This window comes from Xyrauchen texanus, chromosome 45 (genome assembly GCF_025860055.1).
Source record: "Xyrauchen texanus isolate HMW12.3.18 chromosome 45, RBS_HiC_50CHRs, whole genome shotgun sequence".
Taxonomy (NCBI): Eukaryota; Metazoa; Chordata; class Actinopteri; order Cypriniformes; family Catostomidae; genus Xyrauchen; species Xyrauchen texanus.
Window position 1 is genome coordinate 22796900 of NC_068320.1, and position 19408 is coordinate 22816307.

The window sequence follows — 19408 nt, forward strand, 5'->3', positions numbered from 1 at the left end:
TAGTGATACTAATGAAGTGTCCTTGCCATCCTGATTGAAATAAGTCAACCCGGAAGTCTCTACGTTTTTCTGATGCAGAGATATGTGATTTGTTACTCGGTTGCTAGGGTAACCCCATCTGGTTGCTAGGCAGTTACCATATTGATACTAATGAAGTGTCCTTGCCATCCTGGTTGAAATAAATCAACCCAGAAGTCTCTCTGATTTTCTGGTGCAGAGATATAGTTACTGCTAAACGGTTGCTAGGGTACTCTGTGTAGTTGCTAGGGAGTGGCTTGGCAGCTGCCAATCATGAATCTCCAAAGGCTGCTTGTCAGTATGAATGATATAAACCAACTCCCATGCCTCTGTGACATTCAGAATGGAAGATATCCCTCTATGGATTTTGGTTGTTAAGGTGCTCGACAATGGTTGCTAGGGAGGGGCTAGGAAGTGTTGAAGTGATGCATGATTGGCTGTTTGCTGTCCCGAGTCAAACGAGACCACCCTTGTGTTTCTATGACACTTCTATCCGGAGATATCCCTTTGATCTTTTTCAATAGAAGTCTATGGGACTTGTTGCTAAGGTGCTCTTAATGGTTGCTAGGGCGTGGCTTGATAGCTTCACAATGATCCAGAGAGACTGATTGGTTGTCTGAGTAAAATGAGCCCACCCCTCGTCTCTATGACACTGTGATCCAGAGCTATGTTCAATACAAATCCCTATGCCTTTTCATTTCATGGGCCGTCCTACACCATTATAAGTCAATTGGGGCATTTTTGGGCAGCTCCTGCCCCCAGGGGTGCAACTTTTACCCCATATTGAGGTATGCTCTTACAGAGCCTGCCAGCCTCTTCAAATGTGGCAAATCACACGTTTCTACGAAATCCTCGCTTGGAGCTGTGACGCGTCAAAGTTTGTCTCAATGTTAAGTCTATGGGATTTTTCGGCCGCTTTTTTGCCCCTGGGGCAAATACCGTACCCCGATCGCTTATAAAAGTCATAGCACACGTGTCCTCAATAGGCCGTTCGATTTGACACCTCATTCGTGGGTCTACGCCAAACGGTGCGGGACGAGTTAGGTGCCGAAGTTTTGTTAAGAGATATAAAAAATAAAAACTAGATAGGTACATTTCCTGAAGAAAATGTGAGTGGTGCTTGCCGTGGCAAAACTCGTCAAATAGCCTGCTTGAAAAGAACAGAAATTGTGGTCATAAATAAATCAACCCAGAAGTCTGTATAATGTTCTGGTGCAGAAATATGTGATTTGTTAGTAGGTTGCTAGGGTAACCCCATGTGGTTGCTAGGCAGTTACCATAGTGATACTAATGAAGTGTCCTTGCCATCCTGATTGAAATAAGTCAAACCGGAAGTCTGTATGTTTTTGTGATGCAGAGATATGTGATTTGTTACTCGGTTGCTAGGGTAAGCCCATCTGGTTGCTAGGCAGTTACCATAGTGATACTAATGAAGTGTCCTTTCCATCCTGATTGAAATAAGTCAACCCGGAAGTCTCTACGTTTTTCTGATGCAGAGATATGTGATTTGTTACTCGGTTGCTAGGGTAACCCCATCTGGTTGCTAGGCAGTTACCATAGTGATACTAATCAAGTGTCCTTGCCATCCTGATTGAAATAAATCAACCCAGAAGTCTCTCTGATTTTCTGGTGCAGAGATATAGTTACTGCTAAACGGTTGCTAGGGTACTCTGTTTAGTTGCTAGGGAGTAGCTTGGCAGCTGCCAATCATGAATCTCCAAAGGCTGCTTGTCAGTATGAATGATATAAACCAACTCCCATGCCTCTGTGACATTCAGAATGGAAGATATCCCTCTATGGATTTTGGTTGTTAAGGTGCTCGACAATGGTTGCTAGGGAGGGGCTAGGAAGTGTTGATTTGATGCATGATTGGCTGTTTGCTGTCCCGAGTCAAACGAGACCACCCTTGTGTTTCTATGACACTTCTATCCGGAGATATCCCTTTGATCTGTTTCAATAGAAGTCTATGGGACTTGTTGCTAAGGTGCTCTTAATGGTTGCTAGGGCGTGGCTTGATAGCTTCACAATGATCCTGAGAGACTGATTGGTCGTCTGAGTAAAATGAGCCCACCCCCTCGTCTCTATGACACTGTGATCCAGAGCTATGTTCAATACAAATCCCTATGCCTTTTCATTTCATGGGCCGTCCTACACCATTATAAGTCAATTGGGGCATTTTTGGGCAGCTCCTGCCCCCCAGGGGTGCAACTTTTACCCCATATTGAGGTATGCTCTTACAGAGCCTGCCAGCCTCTTCAAATGTGGCAAATCACACGTTTCTACGAAATCCTCGCTTGGAGCTGTGACGCGTCAAAGTTTGTCTCAATGTTAAGTCTATGTGATTTTTCGGCCGCTTTTTTGCCCCTGGGGCAAATACCGTACCCCCGATCGCTTATAAAAGTCATAGCACACGTGTCCTCAATAGGCCGTTCGATTTGACACCTCATTCGTGGGTCTACGCCAAACGGTGCGGGACGAGTTAGGTGCCGAAGTTTTGTTAAGAGATATAAAAATAAAAATAAAAATAAAAATAAAAATAACTAGATAGGTACATTTCCTGAAGAAAATGTGAGTGGTGCTTGGCGTGGCAAAACTCGTCAAACAGCATGTTATAAATTGAAAAGAAGAAAAATTATGGTCATAAATAAATCAACCCAGAAGTCTGTAAATAAATCAACCCAGAAGTCTGTACGATTTTCTGGTGCAGAAATATGTGATTTGTAACTCGGTTGCTAGGGTAACCCCATCTGGTTGCTAGGCAGTTACCATAGTGATACTAATCAAGTGTCCTTGCCATCCTGATTGAAATAAGTCAACCCGGAAGTCTCTAAGTTTTTCTGATGCAGAGATATGCGATTTGTTACTCGGTTGCTAGGGTAACCCCATCTGGTTGCTAGGCAGATACCATAGTGATACTAATGAAGTCTCCTTGCCATCCTGATTGAAATAAGTCAACCCGGAAGTCTCTACGTTTTTGTGATGCAGAGATATGTGATTTGTTATTTGGTTGCTAGGGTAACCCGTCCTTGTTGCTAGGCAGTTACCATAGTGATACTAATGAAGTGTCCTTGCCATCCTGAGTGAAATAAGTCAACCCGGAAGTCACTACTCTTTTCTGGTGCAGAGATATGTGATTTGTTACTCGGTTGCTAGGGTAACCCCATCTGGTTGCTAGGCAGTTACCATATTGATACTAATGAAGTGTCCTTGCCATCCTGGTTGAAATAAATCAACCCGGAAGTCAGTACTCTTTTCTGGTGCCGAGATATGTGATTTGTTTCTCGGTTGCTAGGGTAACCCCATCTGGTTGCTAGGCAGTTACCATAGTGATAGTAATCAAGTGTCCTTGCGATCCTGAGTGAAATAAATCAACCCGGAAGTCTGTACTCTTTTCTGGTGCCGAGATATGTGATTTGTTTCTCGGTTGCTAGGGTAACCCCATCTGGTTGCTAGGCAGTTACCATAGTGATAGTAATGAAGTGTCCTTGCCATCCTGAGTGAAATAAATCAACCCGGAAGTCAGTACTATTTTCTGGTGCAGAGATATGTGATTTGTTACTCGGTTGCTAGGGTAACCCCATCTGGTTGCTAGGCAGTAATCATAGTGATACTAATCAAGTGTCCTTGCCATCCTGATTGAAATAAGTCAACCCGGAAGTCTGTACGTTTTTCTGATGCAGAGATATGTGATTTGTTACTCGGTTGCTAGGGTAAGCTCATGTGGTTGCTAGGCAGTTACCATAGTGATACTAATGAAGTGTCCTTGCCATCCTGATTGAAATAAGTCAACCCGGAAGTCTCTACGTTTTTCTGATGCAGAGATATGTGATTTGTTACTCGGTTGCTAGGGTAACCCCATCTGGTTGCTAGGAAGTGAACATAGTGATACTTATCAAGTGTCCTTGCCATCCTGATTGAAATAAGTCAACCCGGAAGTCTCTATGTTTTTGTGATGCAGAGATATGTGATTTGTTACTCGGTTGCTAGGGTAAGCCCATCTGGTTGCTAGGCAGTTACCATAGTGATACTAATGAAGTGTCCTTGCCATCCTGATTGAAATAAGTCAACCCGGAAGTCTCTACGTTTTTCTGATGCAGAGATATGTGATTTGTTACTCGGTTGCTAGGGTAACCCCATCTGGTTGCTAGGCAGTTAACATAGTGATACTTATCAAGTCTCCTTGCCATCCTGATTGAAATAAATCAACCCAGAAGTCTCTTTGATTTTCTGGTGCAGAGATATAGTTACTGCTAAACGGTTGCTAGGGTACTCTGTGTAGTTGCTAGGGAGTGGCTTGGCAGCTGCCAATCATGAATCTCCAAAGGCTGCTTGTCAGTATGAATGATATAAACCAACTCCCATGCCTCTGTGACATTCAGAATGGAAGATATCCCTCTATGGATTTTGGTTGTTAAGGTGCTCGACAATGGTTGCTAGGGAGGGGCTAGGAAGTGTTGAAGTGATGCATGATTGGCTGTTTGCTGTCCCGAGTCAAACGAGACCACCCTTGTGTTTCTATGACACTTCTATCCGGAGATATCCCTTTGATCTTTTTCAATAGAAGTCTATGGGACTTGTTGCTAAGGTGCTCTTAATGGTTGCTAGGGCGTGGCTTGATAGCTTCACAATGATCCAGAGAGACTGATTGGTTGTCTGAGTAAAATGAGCCCACCCCCTCGTCTCTATGACACTGTGATCCAGAGCTATGTTCAATACAAATCCCTATGCCTTTTCATTTCATGGGCCGTCCTACACCATTATAAGTCAATTGGGGCATTTTTGGGCAGCTCCTGCCCCCAGGGTGCAACTTTTACCCCATATTGAGGTATGCTCTTACAGAGCCTGCCAGCCTCTTCAAATGTGGCAAATCACACGTTTCTACGAAATCCTCGCTTGGAGCTGTGGACGCGTCAAAGTTTGTCTCAATGTTAAGTCTATGGGATTTTTCGGCCGCTTTTTTGCCCCTGGGGCAAATACCGTACTCCGATCGCTTATAAAAGTCATAGCACATGTGTCCTCAATAGGCCGTTCGATTTGACACCTCATTCGTGGGTCTACGCCAAACGGTGCGGGACGAGTTAGGTGCCGAAGTTTTGTTAAGAGATATAAAAATAAAAATAAAAATAAAAATAAAAAAAAGTATAATAAGTATGTGAGATTACAATAGTGATGCTTTGCAAGCACCACTAATAAAAATAAAAATAAAAAGTATAATAATAAGTATGTGAGATTACAATAGTGATGCTTTGCAAGCACCACTAATAAATAAAAACATATCTAGATAATTTTAAGTGCTTAAAACAATAGAAAGCTTACATGAACAAACATAATGAACCTAAAATCGACAGCAATGGCAGTGCTGGGTCAAAGCTAACAGCTCAAAACAATTACATTTGACCCTTACTACTTAGTAATAGTCTGCCACCTATTCCTTATTTGAGGTGCATATCTTACTGTTGTAACGTAAAAGGAGCACATGGTCAAAATGTTCATCTGTGAGACTATTGCACTTTGGGGGAAGAATATGATGATATAAATGATCAATACATTATTAACAGTTGACAGCCATTGCCTTGTTAATATTTAATCATGTAATCTATAAAAAAGTATCTGTAGTCTGAGTATTTTAACATGTATTTTAATCCAATTACAAGTACTAGATTTTTGTAATCTGATTACGTAATTCAGATTACATGTAAATCTGTTACTGCCCAGCACTGTACGCAACCCAATACAATGTATTATCTTTTCTTATACACTTACGTGAAACACACTGATAAAATTAAAAAACTACATGAAAGTGGCAACAGAAAATACATATATCAATACATGACATGTATTGGCCAAAAAACTCAAATCCTGATCCGAATGTTAAAAACGAGTTTACACTTCGCCTTTGACCCTTCTATGCTGCCGTAGTTTGGAGTCCGGAAGCATCATGGCCATCAAGAGGCTGAAAAGTCTGTGTCACAAACAAATGTAAGAATCATTTAACTTTTATATATTCTTTTTGAATCAAATATGAACCGATTTACAAAAGGAAACTCGTCGTTTGAAGTGTTATATTGATGTTTTCGAGTCATTTTGTCTGTTTTACAGTTTAAATCTCAGACTGAATATGTGGCACTTTCTCATCTGACAGTCAATAGCCCTGAACTTTACACTCATGGTACATTAAATACACACTTTTAGAGACACTCTCTTAATATATAACAGTTTATATGCATCATTTATCAAATAACCAAGATCATTCAAGCAACCATTCATATGTAAATGTACACTGTAACAATAAAGGCCTAATACTGATATAATGTTCCTTGGCAAACATTTAATTATCTCTGGATGAACTTTTGCATGCATAATTTCACAGATAACAATTGAAAGTTATTTATTTGATGTTTGTTTGAATGCATTATCTAAAATACTTGTTAATGAACAATACACTGCAATTTTTGGGTATCTGCAATGCAAGCACCATATTATTCTTTGTTATAACTTAAGTGTAGATATCATGGCACATAAAGATGGTAATTATTTAGTAACATAGATACCATAATACTTCCACTGACCCTTTTGATTGAAATTTTTACTGTTGTTTTTTTATGTACATGTGTCTATTAGACATTAAAAATGTGAATTATCTGTGTATCATACATCATGATTTTTTTTTTTTTTAAATCCAAGTAGAAATCACTAACAAAAAGTAACATTATATATAAAATTTTTTTAAACATGCCTGCGGTGGTATATATCAAAGTAACATTTTTCTGTATCCATCTGATTAGGGTTTCTAAATGATAAATAATGTATATTTTGTCATGGTAACTTTAAGTCTTGTGATGATTGTGTTTTGAGCAAACATGCATGATCAATAAGCTTGATGCGATGTTGTTATTTTTATAATTGCATCACCAACTTTAATACTATCAAATCTCTTTTTCATCTTAGTGGAATGCATCAAAATCACCATTCCTTGTCTTGGAGGAGTGAGCCCTGAGCCTCTACTTACATTTATACTCAAAAATGTCAGGTCAAGAAGAGTCGGAAAAGGATGTTGACATGTGGTCCTCCCTTCGCTGTCTGGGCTATCTGTCCAGCTTCAACTTTCTGGCCGCTGTGTGTTTGGGAATGTATGTACGATGGGAGCAGACTGCAGCGCCCATGATACTGGTCATCTTCATCCTCGGTTTGTTTGTTTCAGCCATAGCGTGTATCCTCTACTACTACTTCTCATTGGAGTCGGCCAGCCTAAGTCTCTTCCACTTGTGGTTCGGCTTCCTGCAAGGTCTTCTGTGCTTATTAAATGGCCCATCTTTGGAGAAGGACATAAAGGAGCAAGTGACAAACTACATGTTGCTTGCTAGCCTGGCCGTTCAAACGCTCTGGGCACTGACAGAACGTCTATGCAGCAACACCAAGTATAAACCGGCTGTCCTCACCTCATCCGAGCTTCTGGAGCTCCTGGGCTTTGGCGTTGCAAGCATCATTTTGGTTCTTCACAAATCCATGGCCATGATTGCCCTGGTGTTCGCTCTAGCAGCTGTCATTGTCAACCTACGAATGAAGTCACTTTTGGCCCTCCCTAACCTTGCCTGCTTTGCTGTGATCACTGCTGTCACCTTCTTTCAGTCCCTGGAGATTCAGACCAATCCCTTTGTCCTCATTTGCTTCCTTGGTCGGCTTATCTGCGAGCCCTTTCTAGATGTCTACTTTAGTGGCCTGTCGGCAATGGAGTGCTGGAAACCGTTTCTCTCAGCTGGACGCCTGTGGAGGAGATTTTCTTTATTACCATTGAGTTTCGTTGAGGTGGGTTTCTTGGTACTCTGTGCCTTGAAGCTGGGTGACCTGGACGTCTGGTACCTGGTCATCCCTGGCTTCTGTGTCTTTGGCCTCTTGTGGATTTTATGCCACATGGTGTTCCTGCTGACACTTTGGGGATTCCACACTAAGTTAAGTGAGTGTCAGAAGACACGGGTGGCCCAACGCTCAGAAATGCTCAGTTTGGAACGAACCATGGCCTCTAGAGGAATGCGTCATTTTTGCCTCATCTCTAAACAGCTGGTATTGTTCTGCCTGACGTCCACCGTCATACTGGGGGCTGTTTCGTGGCAGGTAAGCTGTGTCTAAAGCATGCTGAATGTATCTTGAATGTCTCAAAACGGGTCAAGAACATGTCCGGATAATATAACTTATTCACAGCAGCAGTTTCTTCAATTGGCTGTACAGTTGTTTAACCTCCTGAGACCTGAGCGTGACTGATGTATGCATTTTTCATTCCCCTTTTTGATTTGTAACTAGTAGCCCCTATGAAATGTGAAAAAAAGACTGAGACAAATGTTGTGCACTTTTACGTTTTAATGTCAAAAGTGGAGAATAGCCAAATGATTTTAAGTCTATTTTCTTGTGTTATTGGATTTTCTTGTTGCATGTAAACACACTCATTAACATCTCGGGTGATCCAATCATAAATGTAGAGTTAATTACAGTTGTAAATGGGGTTCATTGAGTCTTGGAGGCACATTTTGTTCCAATCCCTCAACTCAATTTCCGAGGTTGTCAGGGGTGCATGTGGCCACATCGCTTTTGTAGTGTAAACACTAAAGGTACGTTCCTACTGTCCACTTTTGATTGAATCACTCAAGATGTTAATACCATTTGTAAATGGGCAACAGAACTAGCTGGAATGTGTAGATCTGAATCTTTTAAAAGCTGCTTTTCTGTTGTTTAGATCAATGCTTTATGCCTGATTCTTGTTTTGTACTTGCTATTAAAGGCTTTAGATTTTTAAATGACTGCATGACTTACCCACACTCCTACCTGTTGATTCACAGTGTAAAATTAGGATAACGGAATTCTCCAGCCGGCAGACCTTGGACACAAGAGTCTGTTCTAATATCAATAGTAATCCACTTATGATTTAATGTTAAGATATGAATACTGAGATGACTCATTAGAGGCACTTCCAACTTTGCAAACATGATCCAGAATGTGAAGCAATAGCCAAATGTTTTACTTCTGTTATGAATGTGATATTATGAACAAAAAAAAATGCATTTGTGAATCATAGAGTATATTCAAATTCTTGTACACTACTTGATAATAAATAGCATGACTGAGGACAATAGCTATGATCGAAAAGGAATGCTAGTATATTACCTACTAAAAACCATGTAGAGTATACACCGTATACTGCATACTGTTATATTAAATAGTATGCAAAACTGCGTGGGATGCGACAATAAATGTTTAAATGTTGCACTGCATGCTCAATTCAATGAGTGCCATCCAGTTATCATCCAGTTTTGTGTAAAAATTACTTAGGACAGTACAACCAAATAATGAATCAAGAAAGAATATGTTTTGATGTATAGCTTTTCTTCCCTTTGAATCCACTCCAGAGTTGTTAATGACTGCGGTTCCCTCTTCGCAGGTCACTAATGGACTCTTCATGAGTGTGTTTTTAGTGGTTCTGCCATTGGAGTCTCTGGCCCATGGACTCTTTCATGAACTGGGCAACTGCTTGGGAGGCACCTGTGTAGGGTATGCAGTGGTAATTCCCACCTTTTACAGCAGGTAAATTCCATTACATAATACAGCATGATAGAATTCCATTAATTTGCTGTAAGTGGCTCACCCTCTCCACATTACTATTTGGTTTATGCAATAGACACAGTTGAGGAACTGGTTTTCTTAGAAACCATTTATTTTTAATCAGTTTACATGCATTTACATTTGCTTTTCATAATTTTGCAGATGCTTTTATTTAAAGTGACTTTCAAATGAAGAAAAACACAAGCAATTTATCACACAGGAGCCAACAATATTAGCATATTACTTATAACCATATTCAAAAATTTTGTTTGTCTTAATGTATTTTTATGTGGCCATTTGCCACTCTCTAACTGATCCTTAGAATTATTTTGCTACTGTAACTTTTAAGACCTCTATATGAAAATGACCTCTTTTATAATTGTCATAGTTCAGGGCGGAGTTAATGAATAGGTGCTAATATGTCAAGGTTGGTGGTCATGTGTTAAAATGGTCGTGGTTGTGATGACTTTTTCTGAATGGTCTGGTTGGATTTGGGCGGGGCGGGAGCTTTATGCTGCGAACATTAAAGAATGTTTATATAGAACATTGAACTCTTATTTTGAAAGAAATCCTGTTTTCAATTATATGCCCCTATTTAAGGAATATTTAACATTATTTAAGATGTAGTGTGTAATTTCTTTAAAGACACCAAACAACTTGGCATAAATAAGGACTGTTTCCAAACAGGTTTTTCAAAGACGTTTACATGCACTTTAAAAATGTTATGTCCGTCAGACTAAAACAATAATGTCTTTTTAAAATGTCATGTAAATACTTTATTCCAACTGAATTCGTATGAATCGGACCAACAAAACAGTTGTGTAGTGGTGACTAAAAAGTTGGGCATACTGTGAATACACACACACACGCATTCTGAGATGCTTTTCTTCTCACCACAATTGTACAGAGTGGTTATCTGAGTTACCGTAGACTTTGCCAGTTCTAACCAGTCTGGCCAGTCTGTGTTGACCGCTCTCATCAACAAGGCATTTCCATCCGCAGAACTGCCACTCACTGGATGTTTTTTAGTTTTTGGCACCATTCTGAGTAAATTCTAGAGACTGTTGTGTGTGAAAATCCCAGGAGATCAGCAGTTACAGAAATACTCAAACCAGCTCATCGGGCTCACTGAGATCAAATTATTCCCAATTCTGATGGTTGATGTGAGCATTAACTGAAGCCCCATCCCGTATCTGCATGATGTTATGCACTGCACTACTGCCACATGATTGGATGATTCGATTATTGCATGGATGATTGTTGGTACCAGACGGGTTGATTTGATGCACGAGGGGACCTACACCATATTAGGCAGGTGGTTTTAATGTTGTAGCTGGTCGGTGTATATTTATAATATATATATATATATATATATATATACACTCACCTAAAGGATTATTAGGAACACCATACTAATACTGTGTTTGACCCCTTTCAGCCTTCAGAACTGCCTTAATTCTACGTGGCATTGATTCAACAAGGTGCTGAAAGCATTCTTTAGAAATGTTGGCCCATATTGATAGGATAGCATCTTGCAGTTGATGGAGATTTGTGGGATGCACATCCAGGGCACGAAGCTCCCGTTCCACCACATGCCAAAGATGCTCTATTGGGTTGAGATCTGGTGACTGTGGGGGCCATTTTAGTACAGTGAACTCATTGTCATGTTCAAGAAACCAATTTGAAATGATTCGAGCTTTGTGACATGGTGCATTATCCTGCTGGAAGTAGCCATCAGAGGATGGGTACATGGTGGCCATAAAGGGATGGACATGGTCAGAAACAATGCTCAGGTAGGCGATGCCCAATTGGCACTAAGGGGCCTAAAGTGTGCCAAGAAAACATCCCCCACACCATTACACCACCACCACCAGCCTGCACAGCGGTAACAAGGCATGATGGATCCATGTTCTCATTCTGTTTATACCAAATTCTGACTCTACCATCTGAATGTCTCAACAGAAATCGAGACTCATCAGACCAGGCAACATTTTTCCAGTCTTCAACTGTCCAATTTTGGTGAGCTCTTGCAAATTGTAGCCTCTTTTTCCTATTTGTAGTGGAGATGAGTGGTACCCGGTGGGGTCTTCTGCTGTTGTAGCCCATCCGCCTCAAGGTTGTGCGTGTTGTGGCTTCACAAATGCTTTGCTGCATACCTCGGTTGTAACGAGTGGTTATTTCAGGCAAAGTTGCTCTTCTATCAGCTTGAATCAGTCGGCCCATTCTCCTTTGACCTCTTGCATCAACAAGGCATTTTTCGCCCACAGGACTGCCGCATACTGGATGTTTTTCCCTTTTCACAGCATTCTTTGTAAACCCTAGAAATGGGCAGATTGTGAAATACTCAGACCGGCCCGTCTGGCACCAACAACCATGCCACGCTCAAAATTGCTTAAATCACCTTTCTTTCCCATTCTGACATTCAGTTTGGAGTTCAGGAGATTGTCTTGACCGGGACCACACCCCTAAATGCATTGAAGCAACTGCCATGTGATTGGTTGATTAGATAATTGCATTAATGAGAAATTGAACAGGTGTTCCTAATAATCCTTTAGGTGAGTGTGTGTGTGTGTGTGTATATATATATATACACACAGTGCAGTATAAACTAATAGCCTTTCATAAACATGGTCTATCGCTGGCACCGCTGGGAGAAACATGTGCCATGCATACTGAGAGAAAGAGGGGGTGTACCGGGCAGGCCGTCAATCAGGTCGCACATGATGATGATGTGAATTAGGATGCAAACCTACAGCCTCTCACGCTCAGTATTCCAGCAGTCAGAGTCGGAGTGTAGCCTCTGCGGGGAGCAGCACATGAGGGGAATGTAGCTTCCGTCTGATGGGTACAGATCATGTTTTTACTGTGATGAGGGCCTCTTTGGAAAATAAGAGTGAGGAGGGAGGGATGGGGGAATGGAGAGCTAGAGAAACGCTCAGGTTGGCAGGGTTTTCTTCAACGGGGAGAGCTCATTTTCATGCTTTGCAGATGCTGCAGTACCATTTTAACCACATTTCATGGGAATGAGATCTGTCATCTTGGCCATCCTCCAAATTTTCAGATGGTTTCACACAGGAATCATTTTAATAATTAATAAAAACAGTGGGATAAAGCATTAGTCCTTTTTTTGTTTAAACACCCTCATGTCATTCCAAACCTGTATGACTTTCCTCTGTGGAACACAATATAAGATATTTTGAAGAATCTCCGACATGCTCTTTTCCAAACAACAAAAGCATATTGTGACCAGGAGGTGTCAAACCATAAGCCCCAAATATCTGAATGTCTTGCTGTGTAGCTATTAGGGCTGGGTCTTGTTACAGATTTCTTGATTTGAAACAATTAACAAGCTCTCGGTTCGATTAAATTCTAATTTACTTTCAATTAGAACGTCATTTTGGTACATTTCAGTTATAATGTAGGTTTTGAACAGCTAATACTTTTAGTTATACAGGGGACCTTCTAACTTGGTACATCACAAAAATATTGATATTGCAAATGTTATTTATGTTAGCTTTTTAAAAATGTGCAAATTTCATTAATAAATATGTCTTGAAATTGCATAGATTTCTATTGGTTGAGCGTATAGCTTTGTGTGATTTGTGATAACTGTGTGATTACAATTACATTTTCAAATTATTTTATTTGACCTAACTCTCTGTACAGAACAGAAAGGGTATTACATTTACATTTATGCATTTGGCAGACGCTTTTATCCAAAGCGACTTACAGAGCCCTTATTACAGGGACAATCCCCCCCGGAGCAACCTGGAGTTAAGCGCCTTGCTCAAGGACACAATGGTGGTGGCTGTGGGGATCGAACCAGCGACCTTCTGATTAACAGTTATGTTAACAGTTAGCCCACTACGCCACCACCAATAATGTTATAAGAAACATTATTCAATGACAAATTGAACTCGTCTTTGATGTAGTCTTTAGACACATATTACAAGGAAACGAGTCAATCCAAACTTTTAACTCTCAACTCGCAGCGGAAGGATCTCTGTGCTGGTCAGTGAACTCTGAAAATGTATCAGCCAGTAACTAATCACAGACATTTCTAGTGGCATAGTGCACATTTTTGTTGCATATGTGAGTGCTTTACTCGCATCATTCAAATGAAGATTATGATGCATTGGAAAATCTATATTTTTACCCACCCCTAGTTGGTCTCAAATGTAATTACTGTATGGGCATTTTCTTTGCTGTCAAACTTTCAGCTTTTGACTTTAAAAACACAAAGTCATGGGTTTGCTTGTCTAGTTACCATATGCACATGCACTAAAAAGATTTTAGAGCAATGACAGAGAGCAAGATGTGAGTAACACATTTCATTTCAGTCTTTTACCATATGTCTTCAGAAGAGTTTAAAGGAATTTATTTTAATTTCAATTTGGAGCTTGACTGCCTCTGTTCACTATATGCTTTCACTGTATTCTTCAAAAGAGTTAATGTTGTGTTGCACTTAAAAAAAGAAAGTTACAAAGGTTTGAAACATCATGAGTAAATCTAGACAGGATTTTCATTTTTGGGTGAATCATACCTTTAAATAGATCTTTTGGCGTTTGGGAATGAGAAGCATTGAACCATGGATAGGTTCAAGCAGAAAAATCTGGTAAACAAGATCAGAAATGGTAGAGAAAGGAATGGAGAAGAAAACTCAAAACAGCATACAGGTTGTAAACAGCAAAGAGAGAAAGAGAGGGATTGAAGCCTGACAAACAAGCATGGAGAAGCAGTTATTTCCACTTGAAATGCTCAGCACCTGTCAAGGTAGTGTTCATGGGTCACTGTGCCTTAGATTTGCCATTTCGGTCTTCAGCAAGCATGACTACCTTTGGGAAAGACCATTTCAAAACTGACACCCAAAGAGTTGGGCATTCATTTATAATGAAGTTCTTTGTAAGGTAGGGTAGGGGGGTCACAATAGTCTTGGTTCTTAATTGTCATATTTTTATTAGCGAAGGCTGTTCTGTGTGGTATTTACAGCAGGAAGGCTTGGTGTGCTCTTTTAGAATGGTAGAACAGGTCAGGTCGACCCTGTGAGGAGCTGCTGAATTGGGTCTCGCATTTTCGCACAGATTAGTGTAATCCTTTCTTTGGCCTGTCTCTGTTTTTCTTTTTCTTTTTTACCTCTTTTTTATGGCTCAAGAAGACCTCTTTATCCCCTTTTGCGTTCTTTCTTTTGTGCTTTGTCATTGTACCCATAGATGGTCAAGATGACTCAATTAGCAATTCAGACAGAATCACTCAATGCTTCAGCCTCTCTTCTCCACATTGTTCCCAAATTTGTATTCCATTCTATTTCTACGTTGTCTAAAACTCAGGGCTAGTTTCTGGAAGGCTGCTAATTTGAGCCCTGCATGTAGCAAACCATGAGCCCATCACCATTGTGCCCTGAGCCAGGTACCTAACATCAATCCTGTCTTGGACTACCACTAACATTACACATTTTGAATGTCTCCCTTATTTTACACACTCAATTATGTGTGTGTAAAATACAATTACTAATGAGCTAATCTGTAGAATCAGGTGTGTTGGATAAAGTAGACATTCAAAATGTGTAGTGTTAGTGGTACTCCAGGAAAGGATTGAGAAACACTGCTCTAGGGAGCATAACCCTATAATATGTGTACCTAAATTTGCTTGGCCAAATACATACTTATTGGATTACTTATTTACAGTTCGGACGGCCAGCCAGTGTTGCTGCCTCCAGGGCAAGGCCATGAGCTGCATTCCACAGCCACCCTGAATGCAATGCAGCGACTATTTTCCCACCACCTGATCCAGACCTTCGGATGTGACTACTCCACCAGCCTGAGCCTGGACACCCTGCAGACTAAACTGCATTCCTTTCTGGAGCTCTGTACAGCAGAAGGCCCGCGGCATGACGCCTATTTCCTCTACTACAGCGGACATACGCATCTCAATGGCGACTGGGTCCTGGCAGGTGAGAGTTGGACAGGAGTCACAATTGGAAAGGAGGGTGGGATAAACCAAATCAAATGTGTTTATGTAAAACACTACATAACCTTTGTAATTATGTGAAGCCAAACACTTTTAGTGATGCAAGCTAGATTTTGTGCTTTGTTGCATTCTTAAATTTGAACATGTACAGGAATTTGCACACGTTGCATTCTCAGTGTTGAAACAAAACTATACCCTCATAAGAATAGGAAGGCAAACTCTTCTAGATTAAAACATTCTCTGCACAAGTAAATAAAATGCAAATGCTTGTAGCTCCTCAAGTTCAATTTTATGCATGTACCACTATTTTTAAGCATTGCATTTTTGGTGTCCGCAAAGTCTAACTAAAGCATATAAAAATAAACAAACTAAAGTATACATAAAGAAAAAATAAGAACAGTAAAGTATACTTTAACTTAACTTTAAAGGACATTAGCATAAACTGTACTCTTTTACGTCTGTTTTTTTCTCTTTCACATCAACTACTTTTTTGGTGGAGCAAAAGTTTGAAGAGTAACGTGCAGAGCAAGTCGATAAATTTATAGCAAGCTGTGAAAAATAACATCCGGTTTTATGGCACAGAAATTTCAATTTAACTCTCTCACTTGAGTACTGAGGTTTGTTACCGTGACAGAAAACTTGCGATGAGTACGTTCAACTGTATTACTTTCTTGGAATGTATTGGTGAAGCTTCACGGCTAATTTATTTCTCTGTAAATACATCTGGTTTCATTTGGAACAACGTCACATTACGAGAGTAAGACGGGTTACGAATGCCACTTTAATGTTAACTTTAGGGTTGCAATTGTAGCATATTGAGTTGAAAATGGTTTCAAGATTGAAATGTATACATGAATGCAGCCCCCATTGTAGCAATTGAACGTATATGTAAAAACCATGTATAACCAATGACTAGGGCTGGGTTTTGACAAAGATTTTCAATTCACAAGCTCTCGATACAATTTGATAAATTTGGGTATATTGCCATTATAATGTCCATTTTGCTTCCATACAAATTTTCTCTCAGCTAATGCTGTAAATTATATAAGGAACCTATCTTGGTACGTTACGAAAATAATAACTGAATAAATTAAGCAGGTCCCAAACTATGCAGTTCAGTTAACAGATAGTGTAGTAATCAACACAACTAAAAAAATAAGTCAACTTTAAAGTAAAAGTAAGAGATCAATCTTGGGATTTTAAGAATCAATATCGGGATCGTTTAAAAAAAAAAAAAAAAACTGCGTTTTAATTGGAAAAATTATATTTTTACCCTGCCCATCCAGTGACTGAGTTTGGTTCTGTGTGTGATGCACCAATAAGGAGATTAGATCAGTTAATCATAGGGCCCTATCAGTATTAAGATGATAAAAATAATGCTGCCATAATCCCCTTTACAGGTTATTGTGAAAGACCAGTGTAGTAATGCTTTTATTTTGGCTGGGCTTTAGCAATTTATTGCACTGCAAGCTCCATGCTGTGAAGATGTATCTTGGCTCTACCTCTCTACTGTGCTTTATCTTCCTGCCTGTGTGCGCGTCCTGTTAACTCTGTGAGGTATTAATCCTTATGAGCTGATATCGGGTGTCACAGCCTCTGTCATACTGTTTGATCAAACCAGTTTGGGTGAGAAACAGCCAGTTCTCGTTCGGTTCTGAACAAAAATCTGCTATTCGCAGTCTTCCCTTCAGTAGAGCAAACTTGTCAGACTTTTTACACCTTTACTGTGTTTCTCACACTGTCTCTCTCTGTTTCGCCTGCAGCAACAGCCTGTCACGTTTATGTTAGTGCTTTCTGTATTTGTGAATGGGATTTTCTTTACTGAATGCCAACCGGTGAAGTTTCTCTTAATTGGATTGTTGTTATATCTCACCGGTGTTGTGAAGAACATATCTGACACGAATCTAACCTTTCTGTTCGCAGGCGGCGATTGTTTGCGTCTTCAGCAGATTCTCGACATGTGGCGAGAACGAAATGCTGACTTCTCCTCGCGCCTCATCCTAGTTCTTGACACTGAGAATTCAGCACCGTGGGTGAAGGCAGTGCGTAAGGTGGAAGGGATGTATGTGGCGGTACAGGGAGCCAAGGTGAGCCCCGCCCAGGATGCGGAGAGCCAGGAAGCCCCTCGCCTGGGAGACTTCACCACAGAGTGGGTGGAATACAACTGCAATCCTGACAGCGGCGTGCAGTGGTCTGAAAGAGGTCGGGTCGTCGCTGCCATATATGGAGTATCCAAACCCTGGAGTGACTACGCCCTCCACCTGCCCACCGGGAGCGATGTAGCCAAGCATTGGAAAACAAACTTCCCCAAGGCATCATACCCACTGGTGGCTGTGGCCAACTGGTGCTGTGGGCTCAACTTGCTATGGCTGTGTAGTGTGTGTTTCCGTTGTTTTCGGAGAATGAAACTTTCCTGGTTTCCTCCCAGCATACTAGATACGGGACTTGGGATTAAACTAGTGCGATCGTAGACAGCCTAATTGCTTTTGTTTTTACATTATGCACTGTATAATGTCTTGTATCTTGTCTATGCAATTTTTGGGGATATCCTTTATTGATTTAAGTGCTTCAGTTGCCTTACAAGTTGGTGCATATAGACAGGAAAACTACTATGTCATACCACTTTTTCTTCTGATAAACTTTGTTACATACTTTATATACACAACATAGCCTCTGTCTTCACTTATTTGCTCAGTTTTAAGACTGTAAGTGCCTTGGGTTGTCTTTTAAAAGAAATATGTTAATTTATTGAGTTCTAAGTGTTTTTGGGGGGGTGACAAAGGGGAGAGCAGCTTCGGTTGAACCATGTTCCTCCCCTACAAAGCCATAAGGGCGTTTACAGGAGCCAGTACATGTATACAAGCATTTTTGCAAACATCCATATACATTAAGAGATGTTTTCTGTTTTTTTTTTTTTCTTTTCTTCAAGATTTGACCTTTTATAAATGCTTGATCAACAGAACAGCCAATCCTTAATAAAGAATATTTTTCAAAAAAGCGGCTTTGAGTTGTTATAAGGATGTAGCTGTTGTATAATGTGTCGATACTAAATAAATTACTCAAATACTTCTATTTTAGCATAGACTCGAACTGGCATGGACTCCACATGTTTGTGCAAAACCTGATGATCCATGTTATCCAGCATGATTTGAGAATGTTTTAAAGAACATCCTGTCTGCTTCAAGGAAATCTGACCTTTTGTACAAAGGAGGTAACATGAGTAAGTGCAAAATCTTACATTTCCATATTGTTGTCTTGTTATTCATTTCCATCATAACTTCTCTTTGTTTGAAACTTTTCAAAACCCTAAAACTTTATTTCCAGGTTTAAATTAGATGTTGCACTTTATAATTTATGGCATACTGTATACCCTTTCCGTTATGTGAAAACAGGGCAGGTGATGTCATGGAAATGGCAATTCTGTCAGTGTGTTCATTCTTGTCCTTTAGATAACGTGACCCCCAGTCTCCTCGCAGTTGCACACATCTCCCAGGCAACATTTTAGAGTCGCTTTCGTGCATTGTTTTAGTTCAGCACAGCAGGTGGAACTACGGCTACCTCAAGGCTCAGAAAAAAACTGCTAGTCTCTTAAAGGTATGGAGAATATTTAACATGGAATTGCCTAATATGGAATGCTGTAAATAAGCAAATCATAGAATCATATTATGAACTGCACAATTAGGTTAGTATCATAACATGGAAAAGCACAACTAAGGACTTTAAAATAAGCTATGTATACAATAAACAAGTCATTTAAGGTTAGATGAGTTGAATGCATTTTTAAGAACGAATGAAATGGCTTGTTGAGTGCCATTTTCTTAACCGTGGTTTC

General features: G+C 40.2%; 1 protein-coding gene across 1 annotated transcript; it reads left to right on the top strand.

Annotated features, from left to right (window-relative positions):
- Nucleotides 1-5936: 5936 nt before the first annotated feature.
- On the top strand, nt 5937-18563 carry LOC127637481 (transmembrane protein 168-A-like). Its single transcript, XM_052118573.1, has 5 exons — nt 5937-5997; nt 6967-8130; nt 9449-9591; nt 15294-15559; nt 17500-18563. The coding sequence occupies exons 2-5, from the start codon at nt 7042-7044 to the stop codon at nt 18045-18047; spliced, it is 2046 nt and encodes a 681-aa protein (XP_051974533.1). The 5' UTR covers nt 5937-5997; nt 6967-7041; the 3' UTR covers nt 18048-18563.
- Nucleotides 18564-19408: the final 845 nt, after the last annotated feature.